Source organism: Canis aureus, chromosome 22 (genome assembly GCF_053574225.1).
Source record: "Canis aureus isolate CA01 chromosome 22, VMU_Caureus_v.1.0, whole genome shotgun sequence".
Taxonomy (NCBI): Eukaryota; Metazoa; Chordata; class Mammalia; order Carnivora; family Canidae; genus Canis; species Canis aureus.
The window spans coordinates 49,308,638-49,333,216 of record NC_135632.1 but is presented as its reverse complement, the minus strand read 5'-3'; the positions used below and the strand labels follow the sequence as shown (position 1 = coordinate 49,333,216).

The window sequence follows — 24,579 nt, the reverse complement described above, 5'->3', positions numbered from 1 at the left end:
ATTTGAGGGGCATCTTAGTGGCTCAGTTGGTTCAGCATCCAACTCTTGACCTCAGCTCAGGTCTTGATCTCAAGAGTTGTAAATTCAGTCCCTGTGTTGGGCTCCACACTGGGCATGGAACCTATTTAAAAAAGAAAAGAAAAGAAAATTTGAGTTTCTTTAGGAAAACTGGTTACAGGAATATTTTTGTAGCTCAGGACTACAGGTATTGGCAAGATTAAAGATCTAATCTGCTGATAAGCAGTTCTCATGTATCTATAAAAAAATTTAATGTTTCTGATTTTGGGCATTGTTTATACCTACTTCATTGTGCTGTTTAGCAAAATGTTCTTCATTATTTTCAATTTTCTCTTTAAAAATTTACTGCTCTCAGCTCTTAGGAGACATACGGACCAAGGTATAGACATTGCTGTTTTCTGACATCTTATGATACTGTAACTTTTTTCTCTTGCTTCATCAATTTAACAGATGATAGTCTCTAGAAAATATTCAAGTAAAAGTAGCTCAAGTGAAAGTAGCTTACTAGTTTCAAGAATCTCATTCTTTAATACATCCATTTTTCTGTATATATGATTATCAATAGGGAAATGCCACTTGAACAAACTGTCCTGTAGGGGTTCTTGTCCTTCCAGCTCGACTACTCCATACAAATGAAATGTTATCAGTCACACTGATGTCTATAACAAAACTGATTCTGGGCGGAAAAAAAAAACAAACCTGATTCTGGAGAACACAAGAAATACCACATTAGCACTTTCTAAATTAAGTTGGTATCTCTAAATCAGTGAAAGACATTTATTTAGTAATGGAAATGTCTTTATAAAGCTATTTTGACTTAAATTCAGGTTGATTTTTGTTTTTAGATTTTAGACTTCGGAGAATTTGTAGCCACTGGAATGGTTTTAAATTATTGTACTTATTAACATGTTTCATAGAAATGTCTTCACTGCTCATCAGCCTAAAATCAAATATTAGATTACATAAAGATGTATTTCCAGTTCTTCCAAAGAAATCACAAAATAAGCTATTTACCCTCTCTCATAATTTTTATTATGCAAGGTAAATTGGCAGTTACCTATATTTAAATAATAAGCTTCAGATGTAAAGAAATCAAAGGAATCTAAATAGGCTTTCTTGCATTTATTGAAATAGACACATTGGGAAAAACTTGGGGGGCCCTCAAGAAGCTTGCCTCCTAAAAATAATAGTAAGCCAAACAGGTTCTCCTCATTTTTTGTCTGTTTTTCACTTCTCTAGGAAACATAGGGTTGGGTACAAAGGAAGAAAGTGTGCCAAGAGAAGTGGTAGCAGACGTAAAAGGAAGATTAGAGAAAAGAGAAGGTAGACAGGAAAAAATTGAGATCATACAGGAAAAAAAGTGTTTAATCCATTCTCATCCTTTAAAAAAGTAATACTCTTCTCACCAACTCAGTTTTCCAGTAGTTTCTATTCATTTATACTCTAGTAGTTCTTGGTTTCCATGAAAAGGAAAAAGAAGAGGGAAAAAAACATAATTTGAGCACTTCCCACTTTAATATCCGTACTCTCATATAGTTTTGTTTCTTCTATATCCCATAGTTTAAAAATATTTCTACTAACTTCTAAAACATGTTTTCTGAAGCAAAACTAAATATAATAAAATCAATTATCAATTGATTGATACAACATTGATAATAATTTTATTATTACAGTGATTAGCCGCATGCTTGGTACTGATTTTAAAACAAACACCAGTCCTTTTGCAGTCAGTAGAAATTGTGAAATACCAGTGTATTCTTTTGGCTACTGCTAATGAGAGCCTTTATGTATGTCAGAAAAAACCTGCCCGAAGAAGATATGAATCCTACGGAATGCATTCAGATGATGACGCCAACAGCGATGCATCTAGTGCTTGCTCAGAACGCTCATATAGTTCTCGAAATGGTAGTATTCCTACGTATATGAGGCAGACGGAAGATGTGGCAGAGGTCCTCAATAGATGTGCTAGTTCCAACTGGTCAGAAAGGAAAGAAGGCCTCCTGGGTCTGCAGAACTTATTAAAAAATCAGAGAACACTAAGGTGAGTTGCATTGTCTTAAAATAATTGTCCTGTCAGGTTAGCACTTTCAACTCGATCCTGTTTTCATGACCCCTTAGAGATACTAGTATGGGAACAGACTTGTTTTAAATTCAAAAGATGATTAAAAAAGATAAATTCAAAAGATGGCATCAAAATATTTTCCCAAGCTTCAGGACCATCCATACTATCTGTACTAGAAATTTTTATTTAAAAGGAAGCTTTTTATCCACAAATACAAGTTCATGAAAAAAGTTCTTAATATTTAAAATTAGAAATAATAAAGTGTGCATACGATTAAAGCTGGCCAGTTTGTTAAAATTCATTCTGGATAAATTTTTCAGTGAGAGGAAAGAATATTTATGCTCATTTGAACATGAAGGTATATTCTTAGTGTTCACATAGTATGTGAATCTTAGCGTAATACAAAATGGAATTGGAGTGAATTTCTTTTAACAGAACTTTATTATGGTTTTTAGTTTGATTTGGTTAGGTTTCCTTTCCTAATGGCTTTTACTTCCTTTTTCCCCCTAAATTCTTTATTGTCTTTGTCTGTGTAATATTTTAAACATCTCTAGTCAACCACTTTAAGAACCTAGTTTCAGATAATTCGTAAAGTTTGAGTGTAGTGGAAAATTAGAGGGCTACTTCCTGACTTGATACCTGACATCAGGGTTAGAGTTGTTACCAATATATTTACTTTATGAAGTAGTAAAACTATTTAATTTAAAATAGATGTTCATCTGGGCACTGCCTAATATATTTTAATGTTTGCATATCATACTTCATGAATCATTGCAATAAATCATAATATTGTTCTTAACCCCATCAAGATTAGGTTAATATTAGGTTCAGTATATCGTTATCAGTGGCAAGGTGGTAGCCATAGCATAGAAAGATTTTAGCCTTCAGGTGACCAAATTTATGAAAACATCCTAGCATTTAAAGGGTAAGATTCATGTGCTGGGAATGTCATTTGTACAGTTTCCCTGGTCATGCTACATTAATGAAATACAATTGTAGTTCTTTTTATATAACTTTTAACTTTTAAAATAATGTGGGTTGCAACTGAATTTTTTTCTTAAGAAGCCTAAATACAGCTAAGGTTACTTTTAAATGGATTCTTCCTATAGCAAGATATTAATAAGCTACTTTCAAGGCACCTGTGTGGCTTAGTTGGTTAAGCATCTGACCTTGATTCAGGTCATGATCTCAGGGTTGTGGGATCAAGCCCTGCCCCCACATGGCCCCTTGGACTCCCCACTCAGGAGTCTACCTCTCCCTCTGCCCCTCCCCCTGCTTGTGCTCTTTCTGTCTCTCTTAAATAAAAATAATCTTTTAAAGAAATATATTAATAAGCTACTTTATTATTTTGACAGTCGAGTTGAGCTGAAAAGATTATGTGAAATTTTCACAAGAATGTTTGCTGATCCTCATGGCAAGGTATGTTTTAGTATTTAAGATTATTTACTCCTATGAGATGTCATTTGTGGATTGTCAAAAAAAAAAAAAAAAGCACTATAAGCCATTTTTGTTTTATTATTGCCCCAGAATGGTAATAATCTTTTCAAACATAATTGAAATTGTTTGATATCATACATAATTTAGAAATTGCTCTCTGGTAACCATTTAAGCTTCTCCAAAGAGAGATTATCTGAGACTATATATAAGCTGAGGGATATACTAACAAGCACCACTCATAGAAGGAATCAAACTGAATGTATTTGTATCACTAGAAACTTTTTACTGTTTATAAAGGAAAAAAATTGGGTAAATTGAAAAAATATCTTTTTGAGAACTTTTTATTGTTTTCTTCTTTTACAGTGTTAATGTAAATATATTCGTATCTTAAAAGAGTAATTGTGTAGAAAAGAATTGCCAGTAAATAACATAAAAATATTTGTTTATTTTTTAAGCAGCCATTGTTTGGTAGTAACATTAAAAAGGATTTTATCTATTGAAATAGTCCATAAAAATTTTCAAAACATTGTTTAATTTTTAATGTTGATTAAAACATACTTTATTTTTTAAGCAGTTAGGTATAACCTGCATCCATAACCGGGAAATTTTGTTTCACTTTGCAGTATAGTACTGTTGCAAAATGTATTTGGTTACTCTGTTTTCAGAAACGTGTCTGACAATGGTGAAATTTTATTGTCTTTTTTTTTAGGTTACCAGTTGTCTGCATGAGAATTTCTAGCCTAAATGAGAGGGAGATGTGGAAGGGAAATTATAGAAAAATATTAATGAATTTCACCTTATTTTTTATTGTCTTCACTTTATTGTTGTACATATCATCCTCATTTCTTTCTGTTTTCAGTATTTTACTTACTTGCAACACTTACTTTAAGGATAATAAAATCCTACTTTAGATATAAACTAAAATCCAGCTAAAAATTATAAATTGCTTCTACTTTAAAAGTTTTCAAAGATTATCCTCTATTAGAAGGTATATTTATTTTATCCAAGAATGCAAAACTCTGTTAAAGATAAAGATTAAAAAACACTTGGTTAAGCAGTTTGTTTAAAGTTTATAACTTTCAGGGGTGCCTGGCTGGCTCAGTCAGTGGAGTGTACAACTCTTGGTCTCAGGGTCATGAGTTTCAAGCCCCCATACTGGGCCTACAAATTACCTAAAAGTAAATAAATAAACAAATGAAGTTTATGACTTTCAAACTGAACGTGTAGGTGACTATTTTATGCTTATGTTGCTACCACTAGTTATAGCTGTAAGGCTTGCTTTAATGCAAAAATGTCTATAAATCCTGAACAAATTAGCTGTTGATATATTTTCGTGCCAATATAAACCAAAGGACAAGACAGTTGTAATCTGGATAGACCTGTTTTACAAACAATATTTCAGTAATTATCTATACAACTTTAAAAAATAAAATTTTAAAACATCTTTAATAAGTGATATAATTCTTCTCTGCTGGAAGGTATAAAATGGAGGCTGGATTATTTCTTGAAGTCCCAGTTTACTTTCTGCTAGGAAAATAATACAGTTTAGTTGGATGTTAGAATTTATACAGTAATAAAGAGAAACACTTTTTAAAGAGTCTCTTGGAGATCAATAGGAAAGCTGAGTTTGACGTTGGGAAAGGAACTGAACTGAATATTTATACTTGTCTTCCCTTAATAGACATGGAGAACCATCTGCAGTCCTCCCTAGAATTCTCATGAAGGTGACTTTTTGGTTTTTTTTCATCAGGTTTCATAACTATATACAATTCTTACTGACCCATATGGTTTTGTTTGTTTAATTAGGTTTTTGGCTCTTTAGGTAGTTCATTGAAGACCATTGTAATGGGAGGATTTTTGTTAATTTGTTTTTGTTTGACCTTTGGTGATTGTCCATCAGAGGCTCTTCCAATAATGTAATTCATTAAGAATAAACTGGATACATCACCATACTGTGCTGAGTTTAAAATGTCAGGTTTAATTTGAGCTTTTGCATTATATCCTGATATTAAAATAGCAAATCCCTCCCATTTTTCAAATATATCTTTATAAAGTACCAACAGCTCCATCTTCAGGATCAAGCAACTGATTATAATACTCTACTTTCTTTCCAAATAAAGTCTTATTCTTTTTTTTTTTTTTTTTAATTTTTATTTATTCATGATAGTCACACACACACAGAGAGTGAGAGAGAGAGGCAGAGGGAGAAACAGGCTCCACGCACCGGGAGCCCGACATGGGATTCGATCCCGGGTCTCCAGGATCACGCCCTGGGCCAAAGGCAGGCGCCAAACCGCTGCGCCACCCAGGGATCCCTAAAGTCTTATTCTTTATCAGAAGTAGACCATTTTTCTGTAAAGGGCCAGAGTGTAAGTATTTGCAGCTTTGTGGGCCATAATGATCTCTGTCACCACTACTCTGCCATTATAGCACAAAGGCATCTATAAGTAGTATGTAAACACATGAATATGGCTGGGTTGCAACAAAACTTTATTTATGAACATTGAAATTTTAATTTTCTTGTAAATTCCCTTAAAAAAATTTTTTAAACCATTTTTAGCTTGCAGACCATAGTTTGTTGATCCCTGTTTTCTATGCTCAGTTCTGGGTTATTGACACTACAATAGAAACATGTTCAAAAACCTCTGCTGGTGGAGCTCCTGCCACTGGTTGACGGTTAGGATTCCTGAAGGGAAACAATGTACAGTCCCCTGGGTGAAATCAGCCCTGTGTATTCCTGTGTTTTCCTGCCATTCTCCATTACTGATTTTTGTCTAAATGCTCAATGCTGCCTTGTAATCCTCCTCCTCTCATTTATCTCCTCTGTTCTTCAAGGAGACCATGTCAAAAGTTTCTCTCCTCAAAACTGCAGCCTATTCACCTCCCAACCTTCATTATGCCCCAAGTGTATGTCCTGCCTTCTTAGCTTACCCAGAAGATAGAAGCCATCAAGCAAAAACTCCCATTTCCTGCCTCCAAACCAGCCATCTTAACAGTAGAAACCCATTCTTTCTACTTTCCCTCTTATTGAAATGGAGGGAAACTTGAAGCTGTTGTTGGCCACACTATTCTATTGGGCATCATTTTTTGCTAATATGGTCTCATCTGCTTGGCCTCCATGAATTTCTCATAAGTTACATTTTGCTGGTTGACATTCCTTTTTGTTTTTCAACTTTGTTGTCAGTGATTTGATGTATCTTTTTCTGCCACTTTAAAGAACGTGATGTGTCTGTTGTTAATGTGCCTGTTGTGTCTCATCCAGTCTTCCTCACACTCTGTCTTCTTACAGCACCTATCTTCGTATTTTATGAAGTGTTGGTGTTGTATAGATTCTTGACCTAGGCTCTCTTCTTCCATTCTATACCTTATCTGAAGCTTAAGTTACTGCTTGCTGTAACCTAATGACTCCCAAAAATGTACTTCCAGCCCATATTTTTCTCTCGTACTTTCTAAGTCACCTGCATTATTGGTCGTCATCAACCTCAAAACTACTCTTCCTCCTCTGTTGCTTTATTTCAGATGAAATCACCATTCCCTTACTGCTCAAGTGAAGATTTTGGGCATCATTCTGGAAACTTCACTTAATCCTAATTGATTCTACCTTGTGAATATCTCTCCATTCTCACTGCTAGTTGAACACATAGTGGTCTTTTGCCTGTTGCATCTCCTCTACACTGCATCCTTTAGCAATCTTTTTATAAAAGAGTAATTTTCTTTACCAGCTTTCTAAAACCCTGTGGTGACTACTCATTGCCCTCAAGATAATGTCCAAACAAAGCCTATCATTTTGCTTGTCATTTCTTCCTCACTCTCACGCCAGCCTGAAGTATGTCCATGTCCTCAAAGGAGCCATACACTTTTCTCATAGCCTTGAAAAGTGCTATCAGGGACACTTCTTTGTCTTCCTCAAGCTTGGGTTAGCTCTCCACTACTAGTGAATTGTGGTCACTTATCAGTAACCTCAAATGTCTTGAAACCTCACAGGGCAGAAAATGTCCGAAGCCTTGCCCCTAGAATGGACCATAGTGTTTAGGAGGAGACAGACGTCTCATACCATGAGCTTAGTTAGGTGGATTTTTCTCATGAAATCAATATTTCAGTTTCTGTGTTAACACCTTCTGGATAATAGCCTGTTGCCATGATAACTGAAGGTTATTCTTACTTAATGCACAACATGATTGAGACTACCTACTGTCCTCAGCAGAAACAAGATACTTAGACAAACAGTGTGGGCAGTCCCATCCACTTTCATGAAGGATCTCCTTCTCCAGGCCACAGAATGTTCCCCTCTTACATATTTTAGAGTATCAGGCGAGCTCTAGTATATAGTGCAGACACCCAAAAAAGGAAGGGTAAGGAAAGAGCTCTTTCTAAATACCACTGAAATAGATACTGGATTTTTTTTCCTGGAACAAGATTGGCAAATGTAGTTTACAAGCTGAAATTATTTGATGCTTGTAACTTGATAACCTTTTTTAACTTCAGATACCAGTATGGAAATAAGTGATGAATGATGACATATGTATGACAATAATTTAGAACAGAAGCTGCAAATGTTTGATTTAATGCCTGTTAATATTTTTCTCGAGAGACAATACAACACAGTTCTAACAAGTATGGATAGTAGAGCTAGATTACTTGGGTTCAAAATCTACCTCCAACACTTATTAGCAGTGTGTGCCTTAGTTTCCTAATCTGTAAGATAGAGTTAATAGTAATACCCACCTCGTAAGGTTGTGAGGATGATTAAATGAGTTAATATTTGTAAAGCCCCAAGAATATACCAAGCATTACATAAGTTTTTGAAAACTAAATTTAAATGAGTTTGAAGAATTAAGGAGTTCAGGGAAGATTTTTATTTTGACTGTTCTAGAATCATTTTTTTCCCCTTAAATGTAAGAAGTGTCAGATGCCAGAAGTTACCTTATGTGTTCTGATGTTGGCCTCTAAAGTAACTGTTTGAAAAGAGCCACCTTCCCTGAGATGCATGCTTTGAATTGGCGTTTTCTGATCTGTATACGTCCTATGTCTTGAAGTCATACCATTGAACCTTGAAGAGCTAGGGTAGGAATTTAACCTGTAGCAACTAATATAGGACACAGTTGTTGAGTGCCCAGGTCACATCTCATCTGGTCTCCCAAAGAGTGTTCTAGACAGCAGAGCTGCCTGCAGTCCTAAGAGCAGGAGACCATAATGCATATCTTATGTTGGGAAAATTCAACGTTGTGGTATAAATAGCTAGTTTTTCTTTCCAAACAACTGTAGTTGTTCTAAACCTTCACAGATATCACTTAACTTGTGAATGTATTGTTTCTGAAGAGAGGGGAAAAAAACTAGATGCTGTACTTTAGAAGTAAATGTTGGCACTGTTCAGAAATGGGGGCAGGTGTCTGTTAGTTATAGATTCTTTCTAGAAGTTGAGCCTCAGGATATTAGAGGTCTGGAAAAGAAGTTGGTTTTCTGGGTTTTGTTTTTAAATTTCTTTGGCAAGGAGGTGAGGGAAAAACACAAGAAAATCCCATGCTCTTCTCTCATACTATTCATTTAATACTTATTTTAAAAGCTATTTTGAGTTTACCATAAAACTTTGAAAAACATTTGTCACTTTTATTTTCTAAGTGTTTTTCTTCCATACAGGAACTTTGCATTGATGGCGACTAATTTGTGTGTTTTTCTTTTTTTTCTTTTTTTCCTTTTGCATGCTGTCCCCTGTGTTGGAACTCTCAATAGAGAGTAAGTTGGTTCAATATTTGTTGGAAACCTAACTTTACTGCATGACTGTGAAATTAACCCTTTTTCTCTGTTTTCTCTCCCGAAGAGTTCATGCAGTGTCGGACCCTTTGCAATCCACGAAATGCTATTTGCAATCATGCAAACTGTCATTCTGTTTGGAGATGTGCTTTTTAATCTACTAATTAATCTAATTTGATGATGTTCTTCTGTTCTCTATTTGATGACTGGCACACCTAAGATAGAAGTGAGATTGAGAAAAGACTGCCTCAACTGTAATAGCTCAAATGTTACCATTGTTTTCCAATAAATTACACCTGTGAGATATGTGGAATTATAAACTGATTCCATTGAAGGTTGGTTCTATTGAATTATTAGAAATAATTCCCAATTTCCACAATTACTAAAAAAATCTTTAGCCCTAATCCTCCCATATGTACTTTCTAATATTCTATAAATTTCATTCCATGAAAGCAAAGAAAACAGTTTATGGAGCAGTGGCTCTCAAATTTCTTTTCTGAAATCAAGTTTTTAGCTCTAATATTAGCATATCTACATTCCACTTTCTCTGTTAATTTTAGGTAAGGAAATGGGAGGATATCAACATCTAACATCAGTGAACCTGTGATAGAGTGTCAAGTAAGAAAAAAAAATTTTTTTAAGATTTTATTTATTTATATATGAGAGACACAGAGAGGCAGAGACACAGGCAGAGGGAGAAGCAAGCTCCATGCAGGGAGCCCAATGCGAGACTCGGTCCCAGGACCCCAGGATCACGCCCTGGGCCAAAGGTGGCGCTAAACCGCTTAGCCACTTGGGCTGCCCTCAAGTAAAAAATTTTATGTGAAATTCTCAGTATATGTTTTGGATAGATATATATAGGCATGTATATTATCAGTAAGTACTATTGATAGGATTTAAATATTATGAAAATAATAGAATTCTCTATGTGGAATACTATAAATAACATGTCTACATTTTTTTCATCTGTACTCATATATAATCAAGAGAAATTTCTATTTAGGAGAATCAGAAATCTTCTTAAAGAAAATAGCAGTTCAGATCTTGTCAGGAACATAAACTTTGGATATGTCAGCATGAAAAGAAAGGGCCTCCTGGAAATGACTGGCATGAGTCCAGAGAAATGGGAGATGTCAGAAAGTTTATAGGAGAGAGAAAGAAGTTAATCTTGGCTGGGTTGAAGGGGAGATCTTATATCTTCCCTTGCCATTGAGAAAAAAAGGGCTGGCTACCAATTACAGGGTAACTCTCCATGTAAGAGAAATCCTTACTCTTTAAGGAACTTTTTCCGCACATTAATTGAGCAGCTTTTTTTTTTTTAATTTTTATTTATTTATGATAGTCACAGAGAGAGAGAGAGAGAGAGGCAGAGACACAGGCAGAAGGAGAAGCAGGCTCCATGCAGGAAGCCCGATGTGGGATTCGATCCCGGGTCTCCAGGATCGCGCCCTGGGCCAAAGGCAGGCGCCAAACCACTGCGCCACCCAGGGATCCCTTGAGCAGCTTTTTGTTCAGTCTTCAGCTTCTGATAAACTTTGAGCTTGGCTCTAACTGGTAATGCAAGACTATGTAAAAAATAGAGGCTTTATTCTCAAATGTTATATGTTCCAAATGGGAAGATAATAAAAATACAGAAAAAGTTAAATAGCACTGGTAAGTAAGTCCCACAACAGTTCCAAGGGGCCAAATTCTAAGTGGTGTAAGAAGCTTTCTGACTGGGACATGAGTGGTAAACTTTGTAGTGAGAAACATGCTGTGTGTAAATAGAGGAGTATGGTAAAAAACCAGGAGTGTGGTGAGATGTGCTCAGGGACAAAGACTTTATGTTGCCAGATAGTCCAAGGTCAGTTTGGAGAGTTAGAACATTGTCTAAGCATTTGAGACATTATTTTGTAGACTATTCTATAGACGATGGAGGATTTTGTTTCTCTCAGAAGAATGATATCACAGTTTGATGGTAAGAAAGAAGCATGAGTTGACCTGCTACCTGTTCTGTAAATAAAGTTAGATTGGAATGCAGCTGTGCTAACTTCTTGGCATACTGTCTTTGGCTGTGCTACAGTGGCAGAGTAGTTGTGACAGACATTGTATGGCCTACAAAGCCTAGAATATGTACTTACCTGGCTTCTTCCAGAAATCCAGACTTGAGGTCAGAAAGACCTGGTGCCTATAGTGACAGTATAATGAACAGATTTGGGAAAGGCCAAAAGCTATTTTAGAGGTTATGAGGCTTTGTAGTCTAGAGCAGAGGGGGCCTGTTAAGGTCACACTTTTGATGAAAAGCAAATCATGAAGACTGGCTCTCCATCACTGCACATTTAGAATGCAGAAGGAAAATCCCTGACAGCAGAAATGAAAGAAAGAAAAGAAATAATAATGGGAAAGCAGTGGCAAGCTACAGAATGACTAAGCATCCCAAACTAATGAAAAAGCTACTACTTTTTGTGATTAGGAGATAATTGGTGGGAAGGAAACACAAGGATAAATTCTTAAGATGTTATCTTTTGTAGCTATACGCAAAGGATTGAGATTGAGAATATAAAAATAAAGATAGTAGTGGAGACCATATGGAGAGCAAGAATCCAGAATAGAAAGATGAGTCTTAACCGGGATAAAATTGGCTCTCCCATGTAAAAACAATTACCAGAAGGATGTCTATGGAGGAAATGAAAGTAGGGGGAAAGTCAGTGGAGAATTTATGTGGAATGACAATGAAGTAGATGAAGTTATCTCATAATGGAGTGGATGGAACACAGCTGAAAACCAACTAACTTAGCTTTAAGTCATGACCCAACCTTTCACTATGGAAACCTTGGACAAGTCACATAATTTTCTGGTTCTCAGTTTCCTGAGAACCAGATAAAATGGGAGAGTTGACTTGGGAATTGTAATATTGATTTTGCTATAGTGAAAGCTTAAAGTTGGAATCTTCAAGAGAAGAGACAAGAGTTAAAGCAAGATTAAAAGTTAAAGAATTTGAGTGTGGTGCGTGGCAAACTAGGTTTGTGGGATGGGCAGAAAGCCCTGATGTGTAGTGTTTGCTATAATTCCTTAGGTGTAAACACTTGTGCCATTGCTGATTTCAAGCTATCAGCTAGCTTACAAAATTCCTAAATATTTTAAGAATCCGCTTTCTAGGCAAGTACTAACTGAGTCCAACACACTACCCGGCAGATTTGCCAGGGGCCAACCAATAAGAGTCAGTACTAAATTAGATACATGCATTTGCCCTAAAGTAGGTTTAGTGGAGTTCCTCAACAGTATTCTAGACCCAGAGGAGATGGCCAGAGGCCATTTAATTGAGACAGTGGGCCGACTTTTAAATTTAAGAGAAGCTAGGTTTTTAGGTATGGTTGGGAAAGTGGGATGGAAGTTAATGATTCTTCATTGTGAATAAGAGCAGTGTTGAAAAGATACTGGCTGGGAATCAGAGAATATTAGAAAATTTAAGATAGTCCTAGTTTCTGCTTTTACACTTAGAGTGCGTCTTGAGAAAATAGCTAGAGTTTATTTTTTTCTAACTCAGATTCAAATATTAAACCTTAGTTATAATTCTAATCAGGAAAATCCTTCATTCCTAAGTTAAGAGAAAAAATGGGAGTGCATGTATAATTGCATAAAGGAAATTCAAGAATAAGGAATATATTGAGAACAAAACTCATTACTCCTCAAATTAGCAAAGTTTTGAGGTTATTAGCTTTTTTAAACCATAGTTTTTATAGTCTGTTGTGATTATACATTGTCTTATGATAGCTGACATTGGTCCTACAATTTTTTTCTTCTTTACCTAGAAATAAATTCTGCAGTATGAATTGAATTTCTTATAGAGATAGAACCTTAATGTTGGTCATTTTTCATGAGTATCTTAATGAAATGCATTACTTAAGAATATTAGCTTTCCTTTCCTTAAAATTTTTTATCTCATAAAACTTTTCAAACTACTTGATTAATATTGCAGCCAAGTAAAAAACCCATCAAAAGAAATGGAGACTGGGGTGCCTGGGTGGCTTAGTGGTTGAGCAGCTGCCTTTGACTCGGGTCCTGATCCGAGGGTCCTGGGATCAAGTCCTGCATCGGGCTCCCCACAGGGAGCCTGCTTTTCCCTCTGTCTATGTCTCTGCCTCTCTCTCTCTCTCTCTGTGTCTCATGAATAAATAAAAATCTTTAAAAAAAAATAGAAAAATAGAAACTAATAGCCATCTATAATTTTTTAGAAATCACTAAAATTAAGATGTAGATTTGTATCCTGAATTTATTTTAGGTACAGTTATAGTTATCCCAGATCATTTAAAATTACATTTGGGGCAGTTTTAATAAATAATGTATCTCATACCACTTTGTGACAACTGACAGATTGAGATATCTAAGAGTCTCTAATTAGCCCAGTATGTCAGAATGTTGTTATACTTTAAGGTAACTGTCAGCAAAGTCATTACCTGATTAACTCAGTGCCACTCTTCCAAAGAGCTAAGAGCTGGTGAGGCTATCAATAGGTAATTCCTTGCCCTAAATTTCAGATAAAATAGATTTCAGTTTAACTGGATTTTAAGCTATGGCATCATTGACAGCATTAGGTGTGGCAGTCATTATGGCCAAAGTTTCTTTACCAAGTGATGCTGCATGGAATAGCTAATTGTTGAACTTCGGCAGAAGTTGGATAACAGTTCAAACGTACTCTTGTATCACAGAGTCCAATGAAAAGCAAGAGAGATTGTTTTTCCGCTTGGCTGCCAATCGCTGTGCCTCTGATTCCTGTATTCCCTTTCTATTTTGATTTTCAATTGATCATAAAGGTCAATATTTCCTCCTTTTTCTCTCCCTTTCCCTATTTATCCACTTTAGGTATTCAGCATGTTTTTGGAGACTCTAGTGGATTTTATACAAGTCCACAAAGATGACCTTCAGGACTGGTTGTTTGTACTGCTAACACAACTATTAAAAAAAATGGGTGCTGATTTGCTTGGGTCTGTACAGGCAAAAGTTCAGAAAGCCCTTGATGTTACAAGGTAATATTTTCTTCATATATTTCAAGTTTATCCAGTAGTCATCAGGAATGTTTGGTTTCTGTGTTTAGATTTCTGAGTCCTTTTGATCCATTTAGAGCCACATATTCATTTGAAAATTGCTAATGATGCCCATTCACATGGGTATAGCTAATGCGACATTGGCCCATAAATCAAACACTGCCTTTATTTTCTAAAACCGTCATGTACATTGGTTGAATAATTCAAAGATGATATTTTATCTTAATTAGATTCAAAGCAGAGTTGAAGATCTTATTCAATCTAATGTAAACATAAAAAATATTTCCTAAATTTGAAAAGAATGTTTTATTATGCACTTAAATATTCAGAATCTTTTTTCAGAAGAGTTTGAACCAATGTTATATTTCTACTCTCTTGTATAGATTGTTGAGGTGATTTATTTCAATACCCATTTACTAGGTTGAGGTGAGTCTAGAATTCAGATATTAGGTCTGGGGAAATATCTCTATAAACATTATTAGTTCATTTTTTTCTTTTTCTTTTTAAGATGTTTTTATTCATTTATTTTAGAGAGTGTGCAAGCAGAGGGAGAGGCAGAGAGAGAATCTCAAGCAGACTCCCTGCTAAGGACAGAGCCCAGTGTGGGACTCCATCTCATGACCCTGAGATCATGACCTGAGCTTAAATCAAGAGTCGGACCCTTAACCGACTGAGCCACTCAAGCACCCCACAACTTTTTTTTTTCTGATTAAATCCAGAGTTGAGGCAAGACACAGCATTATTTATTATCTTGTTGCTTTTTAACCCCCAAAAGGATATAGATTCAAATGTTCACATTGTTCTGGGAATAATTGGTGTACGGTACTACATAAACTATACCACTTACAGTTGCTACTTCATACATGCTCTTTGAATGACACGTTTTGGTATTAAGCATAATTTTCTGTTTAGTTTGGTAAATGTTTACTTGCTGATTAATTTTTGTTTTGCTTTATTCTTTGCTTATTTCAGAGAATCTTTTCCAAATGATCTTCAGTTTAATATTCTAATGAGATTTACTGTTGATCAGACCCAAACACCAAGCTTGAAGGTAAAAAATTAAAGTTTTTCAAAGACATTGTAAGGAATTGAAGTATTTTATTAATAAAGTTATATTGATATTTGTATTTCTGTCCAATGAGCAGCTGTTCCATCAGTGGATTTTGTTTTTATAAACTTTCAGACAGTCAAGCCAGCACTTCGGGACCAGCTTCACTCTTTTTGGAGCTCCAAGGTTTTTTTGTTTTTGTTTTAATCTGCATTATTTCTTTTCTTAACTCTCTTTAAAAATTCTGCCGTGTTTCAGAGAATGTTTGTATGCATCTGATTTCAACTACTAACCTCTGTAAGCCCTTTAAGCATGCACAGATTTATTTCAAATGTTACTCAAATGCCAGACTGTCTCTTAAAGAAGCTTACTGGGGATTTCCATTTAGAAGGCAGCACAATTATGGCCATCTAACTCTAAGCTGGTAATGCAGACTTGCTCTGTGAAGTCTTATCTAATTTTATGTTTGTGATTTCCCAATGCTTATTTTTTTAGTTTAGAAGTTTCAGTAGGTATTTTGGGCAAAATGTCAGTTTTGCCTATATATTTATTTTAGTAAATAAAAATTTTTAAGTTTAATCTCCCTACTATTCTCCAGTTCTCCTTAACTGAAAGAGTAACTTTTCTTTTTGCAATGTGGTATTTCTAATGTGTGCATAAAATTTAGAATCAGGATTAACTTTCTCAATTATTAGCACACATTTTCTAGTTAATTTATATGAAAATGAGGTGAATTCCAATTTGTGACTTAAAATAATTATTAAGTTTAACATAAAAGAAAAAATAATTTAATGCAAAATCCTCTGAATTCTTTACTACAGATGTTTTCTTAGTGAGTTTTATTAAATGAGATTAAAGTCAGGGAAATAACAAGCATATGTGCATTTACAAGCCTTATATTTTTCTGCTCTCTTCTGCACGAAATAAATTTCTATAAGCATTATTGCCCATGATCAATTTTCCTTTAAATTTCTGAATATGATTTTGCCTTAAAAATCACAGTTATGTTTCTTCCCAGAGTTAACTGACGCTCAACATAATGTTAATTTCTCAGACCTGCTTTGTGAAAGGGATTCCACCTATTTTGATTTTAAAATGTGACCTACAGAAAGAGAATCATTTACTTTATTGATAAATATGTTTTGAATTCATTGTCTTAGCCATTGTGCAAGGCATTCCTAAGAATATATAATTTACAATCTTTTTATCATTATTATAGTGCATGATAAATTGTAACAAGGGTTATGATTTAGGTACTAGGGGTCCCTAGTTTAGGTAGGTATTCAAGTGCTGTTGAAAATGTACATAGAGATATTTCATGGGCCAGTGGAAAGGGAGGTCTCTAAACCATTAGCTTAAGAAATAGAGAAGTTCAGGGAGAGAATAAAGTTGCTGGGTGCCTAAAGAAAAAGACTATGGGAAACAAACAAATTAAAATTAGCTTTCCTGGCTGATGAATCCCTGACCTCTACCTCTGAAACTTAGTAATACATTATATGTTAATTAATTAAATTTAAATTAAAAAAATTTTAAAATAAAGTTAGCTTCCCTATTAGAAAATGGAGACTGGATTTACAGACTATTTTTTATATACATGCATTATGTATTATATAAACACATGCAGGCAAAGCAGGCAAAGCTGTAGGGAAAAACCACTCTTCAATTCTAAATTGATATTTTAAGATAACAAGGAAAAGTTAAATTGGAGTCGTACCTGTGCCCAAAAATAAAAGTAACTTTAGATGGGTGGCAGATTAAGATTAAAAACTTGAACAGGGGACGCCTGGGTGGCTCAGCAGTTGAGCGTCTCCCTTTGGCTCAGGGCGTGATCCCCGGGGTTCCGGGATCGAGTTCCGCGTCGGGCTCCCCGCATGGAGCCTGCTTCTCTCTCCGCCTGTGTCTCTGCCTCTGTCTATGTCTCTCATGAATGAATGGATAAATAAATAAATAAATAGGGAAGAGGAAGGAAGGAAGGAAGGAAGGAAGGAAGGAAGGAAGGAAGGAAGGAAGGAAGGAAGGAAGGAAGGAAGGAAGGAAGAAAGAAAGAAAGAAAGAAAGAAAGAAAGAAAGAAAGAAAGAAAGAAAGAAAGAAAGAAGAAAAGGGGAAAAAAAAGAAAAGAAAAGAAAGAAAAGAAAAGACAAGACCTGAACAGGTTATAGAAAGACACAACTTGAGATCTATAAAATTCTTTACTAAAAGAATGATGGATCTTTTAGATAAAGGAGAAAATTTTATATGAAATTTTATTTCTCACAGTCATGTGGTTAAATGTCAGACAAGAAGCAATAAAATGGTGCAAATGGCAATACAGAGTGATTTTGAGTAATATTTTAAAAAATAATTTTGGTGACCTCTTTTTCTGGGTTTCACAGATATGCTGTAAAGTTAATGCACATTTTAGTGGGATAATTTTTCCTTCTCTGAAGAAGAATGCATGTTTGTGTTACTAAAATTATGGATGGTATGTCAACTTACGAAATAGCCTACTTAAATCTAAACTTTCAAATGATTATTACATGTGTATTGTGGTTATTTTGCCTAGTGGTATAATAAACACACCTATCCTGTTGAAACCCTTTAAAACTTTACACACCTCTGTAAATTGCCAAGACACTGCACTAGTTGAATCTCACATAGCACAAATAATTATATTCAACTATTGACGGTGGTGGTAAATTGAAAACAAACTACATTGATGTTCATTCTTTGATTTACTATAGTCACCTTTCAGTTAGTTATCCACATTTCATAGAAGGTGACATGGCTTCAAGAATCCAGAATATGAGATGTTGCTGTAATTTATTGGGCCTGCTACCATAAAATTAACCGTAAGTCTCTTTCCCTCTCCACTGTACATTTTACCTGAGATGGCTGATAGGTTAACTCCATTTTTTCCAATATGTCTCTTAAAGTTATAGTTCTTAAAATTTATTCATTTTGAAATGAATGTAATCTGATCACTTTTTTCTTTTAAAAATCTTTTTAAAGATTTATTTTAGAGAGAAAGAACATGCATAACAGAGGGGGGAGAGGGAAAGGGGAAGAGAAGCCGACTTCCTGTTGAGCACAGAGCTTGATCCCATAACCTCATGAGTTGAACCAAAGTCAAGAGTCAAATGGTTAACCAACTAAACCACCCAGGCACCCCCTTTTTCTTTTATAAACTGGAGTCTGAAGGGGGAAAATGTACAAGAGTCAGAACCTTATTTTAACACTTCACTGCCTTTAAACTTGGCACAGTACTTCCCAAAGACCTTATTGGGGTTGAATGAGACAAGTAGCATGTTAAGATCAATAACAAGGGCAGAAAGATCATTGTTACCTTAAGCTTTGGCAATAGTTTTCAGAGTTGCTGTTTTACTCATACATGTAAACTTTCCCAAGTCAGCAAATCAGTATTTAATACGTGTTCAACATCTGCCATATCCAAGGACTGTGCACTATGCCAGGTGCCATTTCTAAACAGAGTCCTTTAGAATCATTATTTAGAAACCCTAGAATGTTAGAAGATATGACCATTAAAGGTTTTCAACCTGCTTTTCTGTCCCAACATACCTGAGAGAAAGGAGATAATTTAATAGTGGCTTATGCTAAGGATGAAAAAGACTGAATAGAAGGAAGAAGCAATGTGTGCTTTGACCAACCTTCTGCTGATGGTGAAGCCTGCATTCGACCACACACCTACCTACCATGCACCCAAACATCAGGAATTACAAATATGTGTATTTTCTTCAGTGGTACTTTTGTAAAACTTCTTTGTGACACCTCTATTGAAAGGTATTTCTAGCAATTGATGGACCTATTAAGGAACATGATCTCATTGGGTGAATGTTACTGTATGTTTGGAGAAAAACCTGTATTGCCCACCTTGATTACTTACTTAGTTTAGGATACTTTATTTCCAGGATACTTTGGTTCATTTCCCTAAAAGCCAAATTACACTTAATTTATAAAGACTGGCTCCCAGGGAAATGTAGACAAGAGTCAGCTATAAGCTTTGAAGGCCGACTCAAGAAGGGTCTAATCTTGTCAAAAGAGTCTTCTGCACTTGTTTAGACACAGGGAATAAAACACCTGGGACTTAAAAGTTCTGCTATTATGTGAAAAACAAAAATCCACATTACCATGTGTTTGTATCTCAGGTATGTAAGTGGTTATATAATTTCTTTTTTGTTAATTTGTTTCATTTTGTATTGGTCGAAAGAATAATTATTTCTGAAGTATCATCTGTATCTCTCGGTGACTGATTGTCGTCTCTCATTGTGCTTACATCTGCAGGTGAAGGTTGCTATCCTTAAATACATAGAAACTCTGGCCAAACAGATGGATCCAGGAGATTTTATAAATTCCAGTGAAACTCGCCTGGCAGTGTCTCGGGTCATCACTTGGACAACAGAACCCAAAAGTTCTGATGTTCGGAAGGTATGTTTTAACTTAAGGTTTAGAAGATAAATTAGAAAAGCAATTGGTAATCAATACAAAAGATTTACCTTTTGACTGTGGAAGTATTCACTCCTACACCATGTGGTTTATTGCTACCTCCTTTCTTGTAGAAGCTTTGTTGTGGTATAAATAATTTGCCTTTCATTTTTTTCATTTGCCTGGGTTTTTTTTTTTTTTATGTTGTTTATCTGTTCATATTTTCAACATCTCTGTAACATATCCATGGGTAACATTTTCCATGTGTTCAAAAACGTAAGTTAGTTATTTCATGGGAAGTTCCTTCCTAGACCTTCTGTTTTCTTTACCATCTTTTTAGCATTTCTCTTCACCCCAATCATTGATTTCTTGCATCTTATATGTAGCTCTGTTTACTCTCTTACTCTGTGAATAATTTTCTTCAATATTTACTGCAAATAAGCACATAGAATATAATATACATTTTATGACCTTTATTTCTAATGGCAAACACTTTACCCAACAGAAGCAGAATGTAGGGCAGCCCTGGTGGCGCAGCGGTTTAGCGCCGTCTGCAGCCCGAGGTGTGATCCTGGAGACCCGGGATCGAGTCCCACGTCGGGTTCCCTGCGGGGAGCCTGCTTCTCCCTCTGCCTGTGTCTCTGCCTCTCTCTCTCTCTCTGCGTCTCTATGAATAAATAAATAAAATCTTTAAAAAGATTTTAAAAAAAGCAGAATGTACATTCTTCTCAAGTGTACATGGAACAGTCTCTGAACATATTCTCTGACCACAATGGAATGAAATTAGAAATTAAGAACAGGAAAATTTGGGGGGCTCACAAATATGTGGAGACTAAACAACATATTCCTAAATCACCAGTGGATCAAAGAAATCAAAAGGGAAATTAGAAAATACAGTGAGGTGAATGAAAATGAAAACATGACATAACAGAACTTACAGGATATAGGTACTTGTGAGTGGTGCTTAGAGGGAAATTTATAGCAGTTAATGCCTGTAATAATAAGGTCAAATTAGTGACCTTAACTACTACCTTATGACACTGGAAAAAGAAGAACAAACTAACTCTAAAGTAGACAGACATAATCAAGATTAAAGCACAATTTGGAAAAAAAAAAAAAACACAATTTGGGGCACCTGGCTCAGTTAGTAGAGCACATAACTCTTGATCTCCATGTTATGAGTTCAAGCCCCTCTTTGGGCATGGAGCCCACTTTGAAAAAAAAAAGATTAAAACACAAATTAATTAAACAAAACAATGATCAGTGAAACTAAAAGCAGGTTTTTCAAAGATCAATGAAATTGGCAAACTTTAAAGTATATTGACCAAAAAGAGATTAAAATTACTAGAATAGAAATGAAAGAGAGAATATGAGCAACCTTACAGAAAAAAAAGAATTGTAAAGGAATACAGTGAATAATTACATGCCTGTAACACAGATGAAACAAATCCTAGAAATATGTAGACTACCAAATTAACTCAAGAAGAAATAGATGTTAATAGAACAAGAGATTGACTTACTAATCAAAAAACTACCTACGAAGAGAAGCCTAGGTTCAGATGGTTTCCCTGGTGAATTCCACAAATTACTACCAATTCTTTAGAAACTTTCAAAAAAGAAGAAGGGACACTTTCCAACTCATTATGTGAGGGCAGATCAAGTACCTTGATACCAAACCCAGACAAAGACACCACAAAAAAAAAACTACAGACCAATATCTGTTACATGGATGTATTTAATCCTCGACAAAATATTAGCAAACTAAATCCTGCAACATACAAAAAAGAATTACCATGATTAAGTAAATGGGATTTATCCTAGGAATGCTAAATTAACATCTGAAAGTCTATTAACATAATATACCATATGAATCAAAAGATTAAAAACTCGATTGGCTGGCTCATTCAGTGGAACATATGACACTCCATCTCAGGGTTTTAAGTCCAAGTGCCACATTGGGTGTAGAGAATAAACTCTTAAAAGAAGGAAAAAAGAAAAAGCATCTGGTAAAATCTTAACATCATTTCATGATTTAACAAAAAATAAATGAAACCATGGAAAGAACTTTGTCAACCTAACAGAGGCACCTACAGCTAAAATCATAATTAATGCTGAAAGACTGGATGCTTCCTCCTTAAAATTAGGAGCAAGACAAAGATGTCTGCTCTCACTGTTTCTATTCAACATACATCATACAATTCAAGATATGCTATGCATTACACTATACTCTGGTCTAAGTAGAGTACTATTATGTCTCAAAATGTGCAATTCAACAATCTCTATATCTACTCAACTAGGGGTTCTAGCTAGGACAGTTAGGAGAAAGAAAGAAATAAAAGACATCTGGATTATAAATTAAAAAAAAAACTAGTTCCATTTACAAATGATATCTCATATAGAGAAAATCCTAAGGAATCACTAAAAAACTATTAGAACTAGTAAGTTCAGCAAGTTTGCAGGATATAAAACAGCACACAGAAAACAGTTCTATATTTCTAAACCCTTGGAGTGAGCAATCAAAAAGTGAAATTAGGAAAATAATTTCAGTTACAATAGCATTAAAAGGTTATAGAAATAAATTTTAACAAAAGAAGTGCAAATCCCAGAAGTTTGTAGAAATTTACAAGCTGATTCCAAAATTCATATGGAACTGCAAGAGTCTCAGAGTAGCTAAAACAGTCTTGAAAAAGAGCAAAGTAGGAGGACTTCACACGCTTCGTGATTTCAAAACCAAGTCAGGCATACCTCAGAAATACTGCAGATTCAGTTCCAAACCACTGCAGTAAAGCCAAATCACATAAATATTTTCATTTCCCAGTGTATATAAAATTTATCTTTGCACTATGCAGTGGTCCTTAACTGTGTCTTTTATTAAGTATGTCTAAAAAATGTATATACCTGAATTTTAAAATACTGCTAAAAAATGCTAACCATCATCTGAGAATTCAGAGTCCTAATCTTTTGGCAGGTGAAGGGATTATCTCAGTGTTTACTGATAAGAGTGGTGGTTGCTGAAGGTTGGGAAGGCTTTGGCAGTTTCTTGAAATTAGGCAGCAGTGGTGGAAAATAGTATGGAGATTCCTCAAACAAAAATAGAAATACTATATACACTACTGGGTATTACCCAAAAAAAATGAAAACACTAATTTGAAAAGATATTTGTAACCCTGTGTTTATTGCAGCATTATTTTTAATCGCCAAGAAGCAACTCAAGTGTCCATTGATAGATGAATGGATAAAGATGATTAGGTATTCATATACAATGGACCAGTTATAAAAAAGGATGACATCTTGCCATTTACAACAACATGGATGGGCCCAAAGGATATAATGCTAAGTGAGATATCAGATTGAAAAGGACAAATACAAAAAAAAAGAAAAAAAAGAAAGAAAAAGACAGATACCTTGTGATTTTTTTTTTTTTTTTAAGATTTTATGTATTTAAGAGAGATTGAGCTTGGCTGGAGCAGAGGCGGAAGGACAGAGGGAACCTTAGAAGCAGACTCCCCACTGACAGGGAAGCCTGATCCCAGGACCCTGGGATCATGATCTGAGCCACAGGCAGATGCTTAACCACCTGAGCCACCCAGGTGCCCCTACCTTGTTTTCACATATATGAAATCTAAAAAACAAAACAATTGAATACATAAATAAAAAGCAGAATCAGACCTGTAAATACAGAAAACGATGACTGCCAGAGGGAAGGAGGCAGAGGATGGGGAAAATGGGTGAAGGAGAATGGAAAATACAGCCTTCAGTTATGGAATGAATAAGGTTATAAGAGGCACAGCATATGATATATAATTAGTGATATTGTAATGGTATTGTATGGTGACAGATGGTAGTTCTTGTGGTGAGCACAACATAACATAGAGAAGTTAAATCACCATGTTGTACATACATGTATATTCAAATTTTAAAAATTATTTTTAAATCAAAATAAAAATAAAAAACACCTAGAATTCATTTTAAAAATAAGACAACAATGAAGTTTTCTCCATTGATCAAGTCTTCCTTTTGCCAACAATTTCTCAGTAATAGCATTTTACTCACAGACTTTCTTTAAAAATTGGAGTCAGTCCTCAAACCCTGCTGCTGCTTTATCAACTAAGTTTATATAATATTCTAAATCCTTTGTTGTTATTTCAACCATCTTCACAACATGTTCACCAGGAATAGATTCCATCTCAATTACTTTTCTTGCTCATCCATAAGAAGCAACTTAGTTTTATCATGAGATAGCAGTAATTCAGTCACATTTTCAGACTCCACTTCTAATCTAGTTCTGTTGCTAATTCCACCACATCTGCAGTTATGCCCTCCACTGAAGTCTTGAACCCCTCAAAGTCATCTGTGAGGCTTGGAATCAGCTTCTTCCAAACTCCTGTTTATGTTGATATTTGATCTCTCTCAAGTAATCACAAATGTTCTTGGCATCTAGAATTGGTGAATCCTCAGTAAATACTGTTTGAAAAAGTGTGCCAGTAAACTTGTTCAACACAGAGTTGCCACAAACCTCCAAAATGTATAAAAACTTATACAACTCAACACCCAAAATACAGTCCAATTTAAAAATGGGCAGATGACACGAACATCATGTATGTCTCCAAAGAAGACCTACAGATGGCCAGCAGACATATAAAAAGATGCTCCCATCACTCATCATCAGAGAAATGGAAATTAAAACCACAGTGAGATACTACCTCATAACTATCAAAATGGCTAAAATCAAAAACACAGGAAACAAGTATTGGCAAGGATATGGAGAAAAAGGAACCGTCTTGCACTGTTGATGGGAATGCAAGTTGGTACAGCCACT

General features: G+C 35.1%; 1 protein-coding gene across 42 annotated transcripts in view; it reads left to right on the top strand.

Moving 5' to 3' along the window:
• The window catches only part of CLASP2 (cytoplasmic linker associated protein 2), a 177,633-nt gene that overhangs the window by 122,440 nt on the left and 30,614 nt on the right, over positions 1-24,579 (top strand). For 13 of the 42 annotated variants that reach the window (XM_077865949.1, XM_077865947.1, XM_077865945.1 and 10 more), the window contains 7 exons: positions 374-397; positions 1,815-2,059; positions 3,436-3,499; positions 14,111-14,274; positions 15,265-15,343; positions 15,476-15,526; positions 19,620-19,763. In XM_077865949.1, the coding sequence (XP_077722075.1) occupies positions 374-397; positions 1,815-2,059; positions 3,436-3,499; positions 14,111-14,274; positions 15,265-15,343; positions 15,476-15,526; positions 19,620-19,763 (771 nt within the window). The remainder of the gene's footprint in view (positions 1-373; positions 398-1,814; positions 2,060-3,435; positions 3,500-14,110; positions 14,275-15,264; positions 15,344-15,475; positions 15,527-19,619; positions 19,764-24,579) is intronic. The other 29 variants (XM_077865950.1, XM_077865954.1, XM_077865985.1 and 26 more) reach the window with 3 other exon arrangements.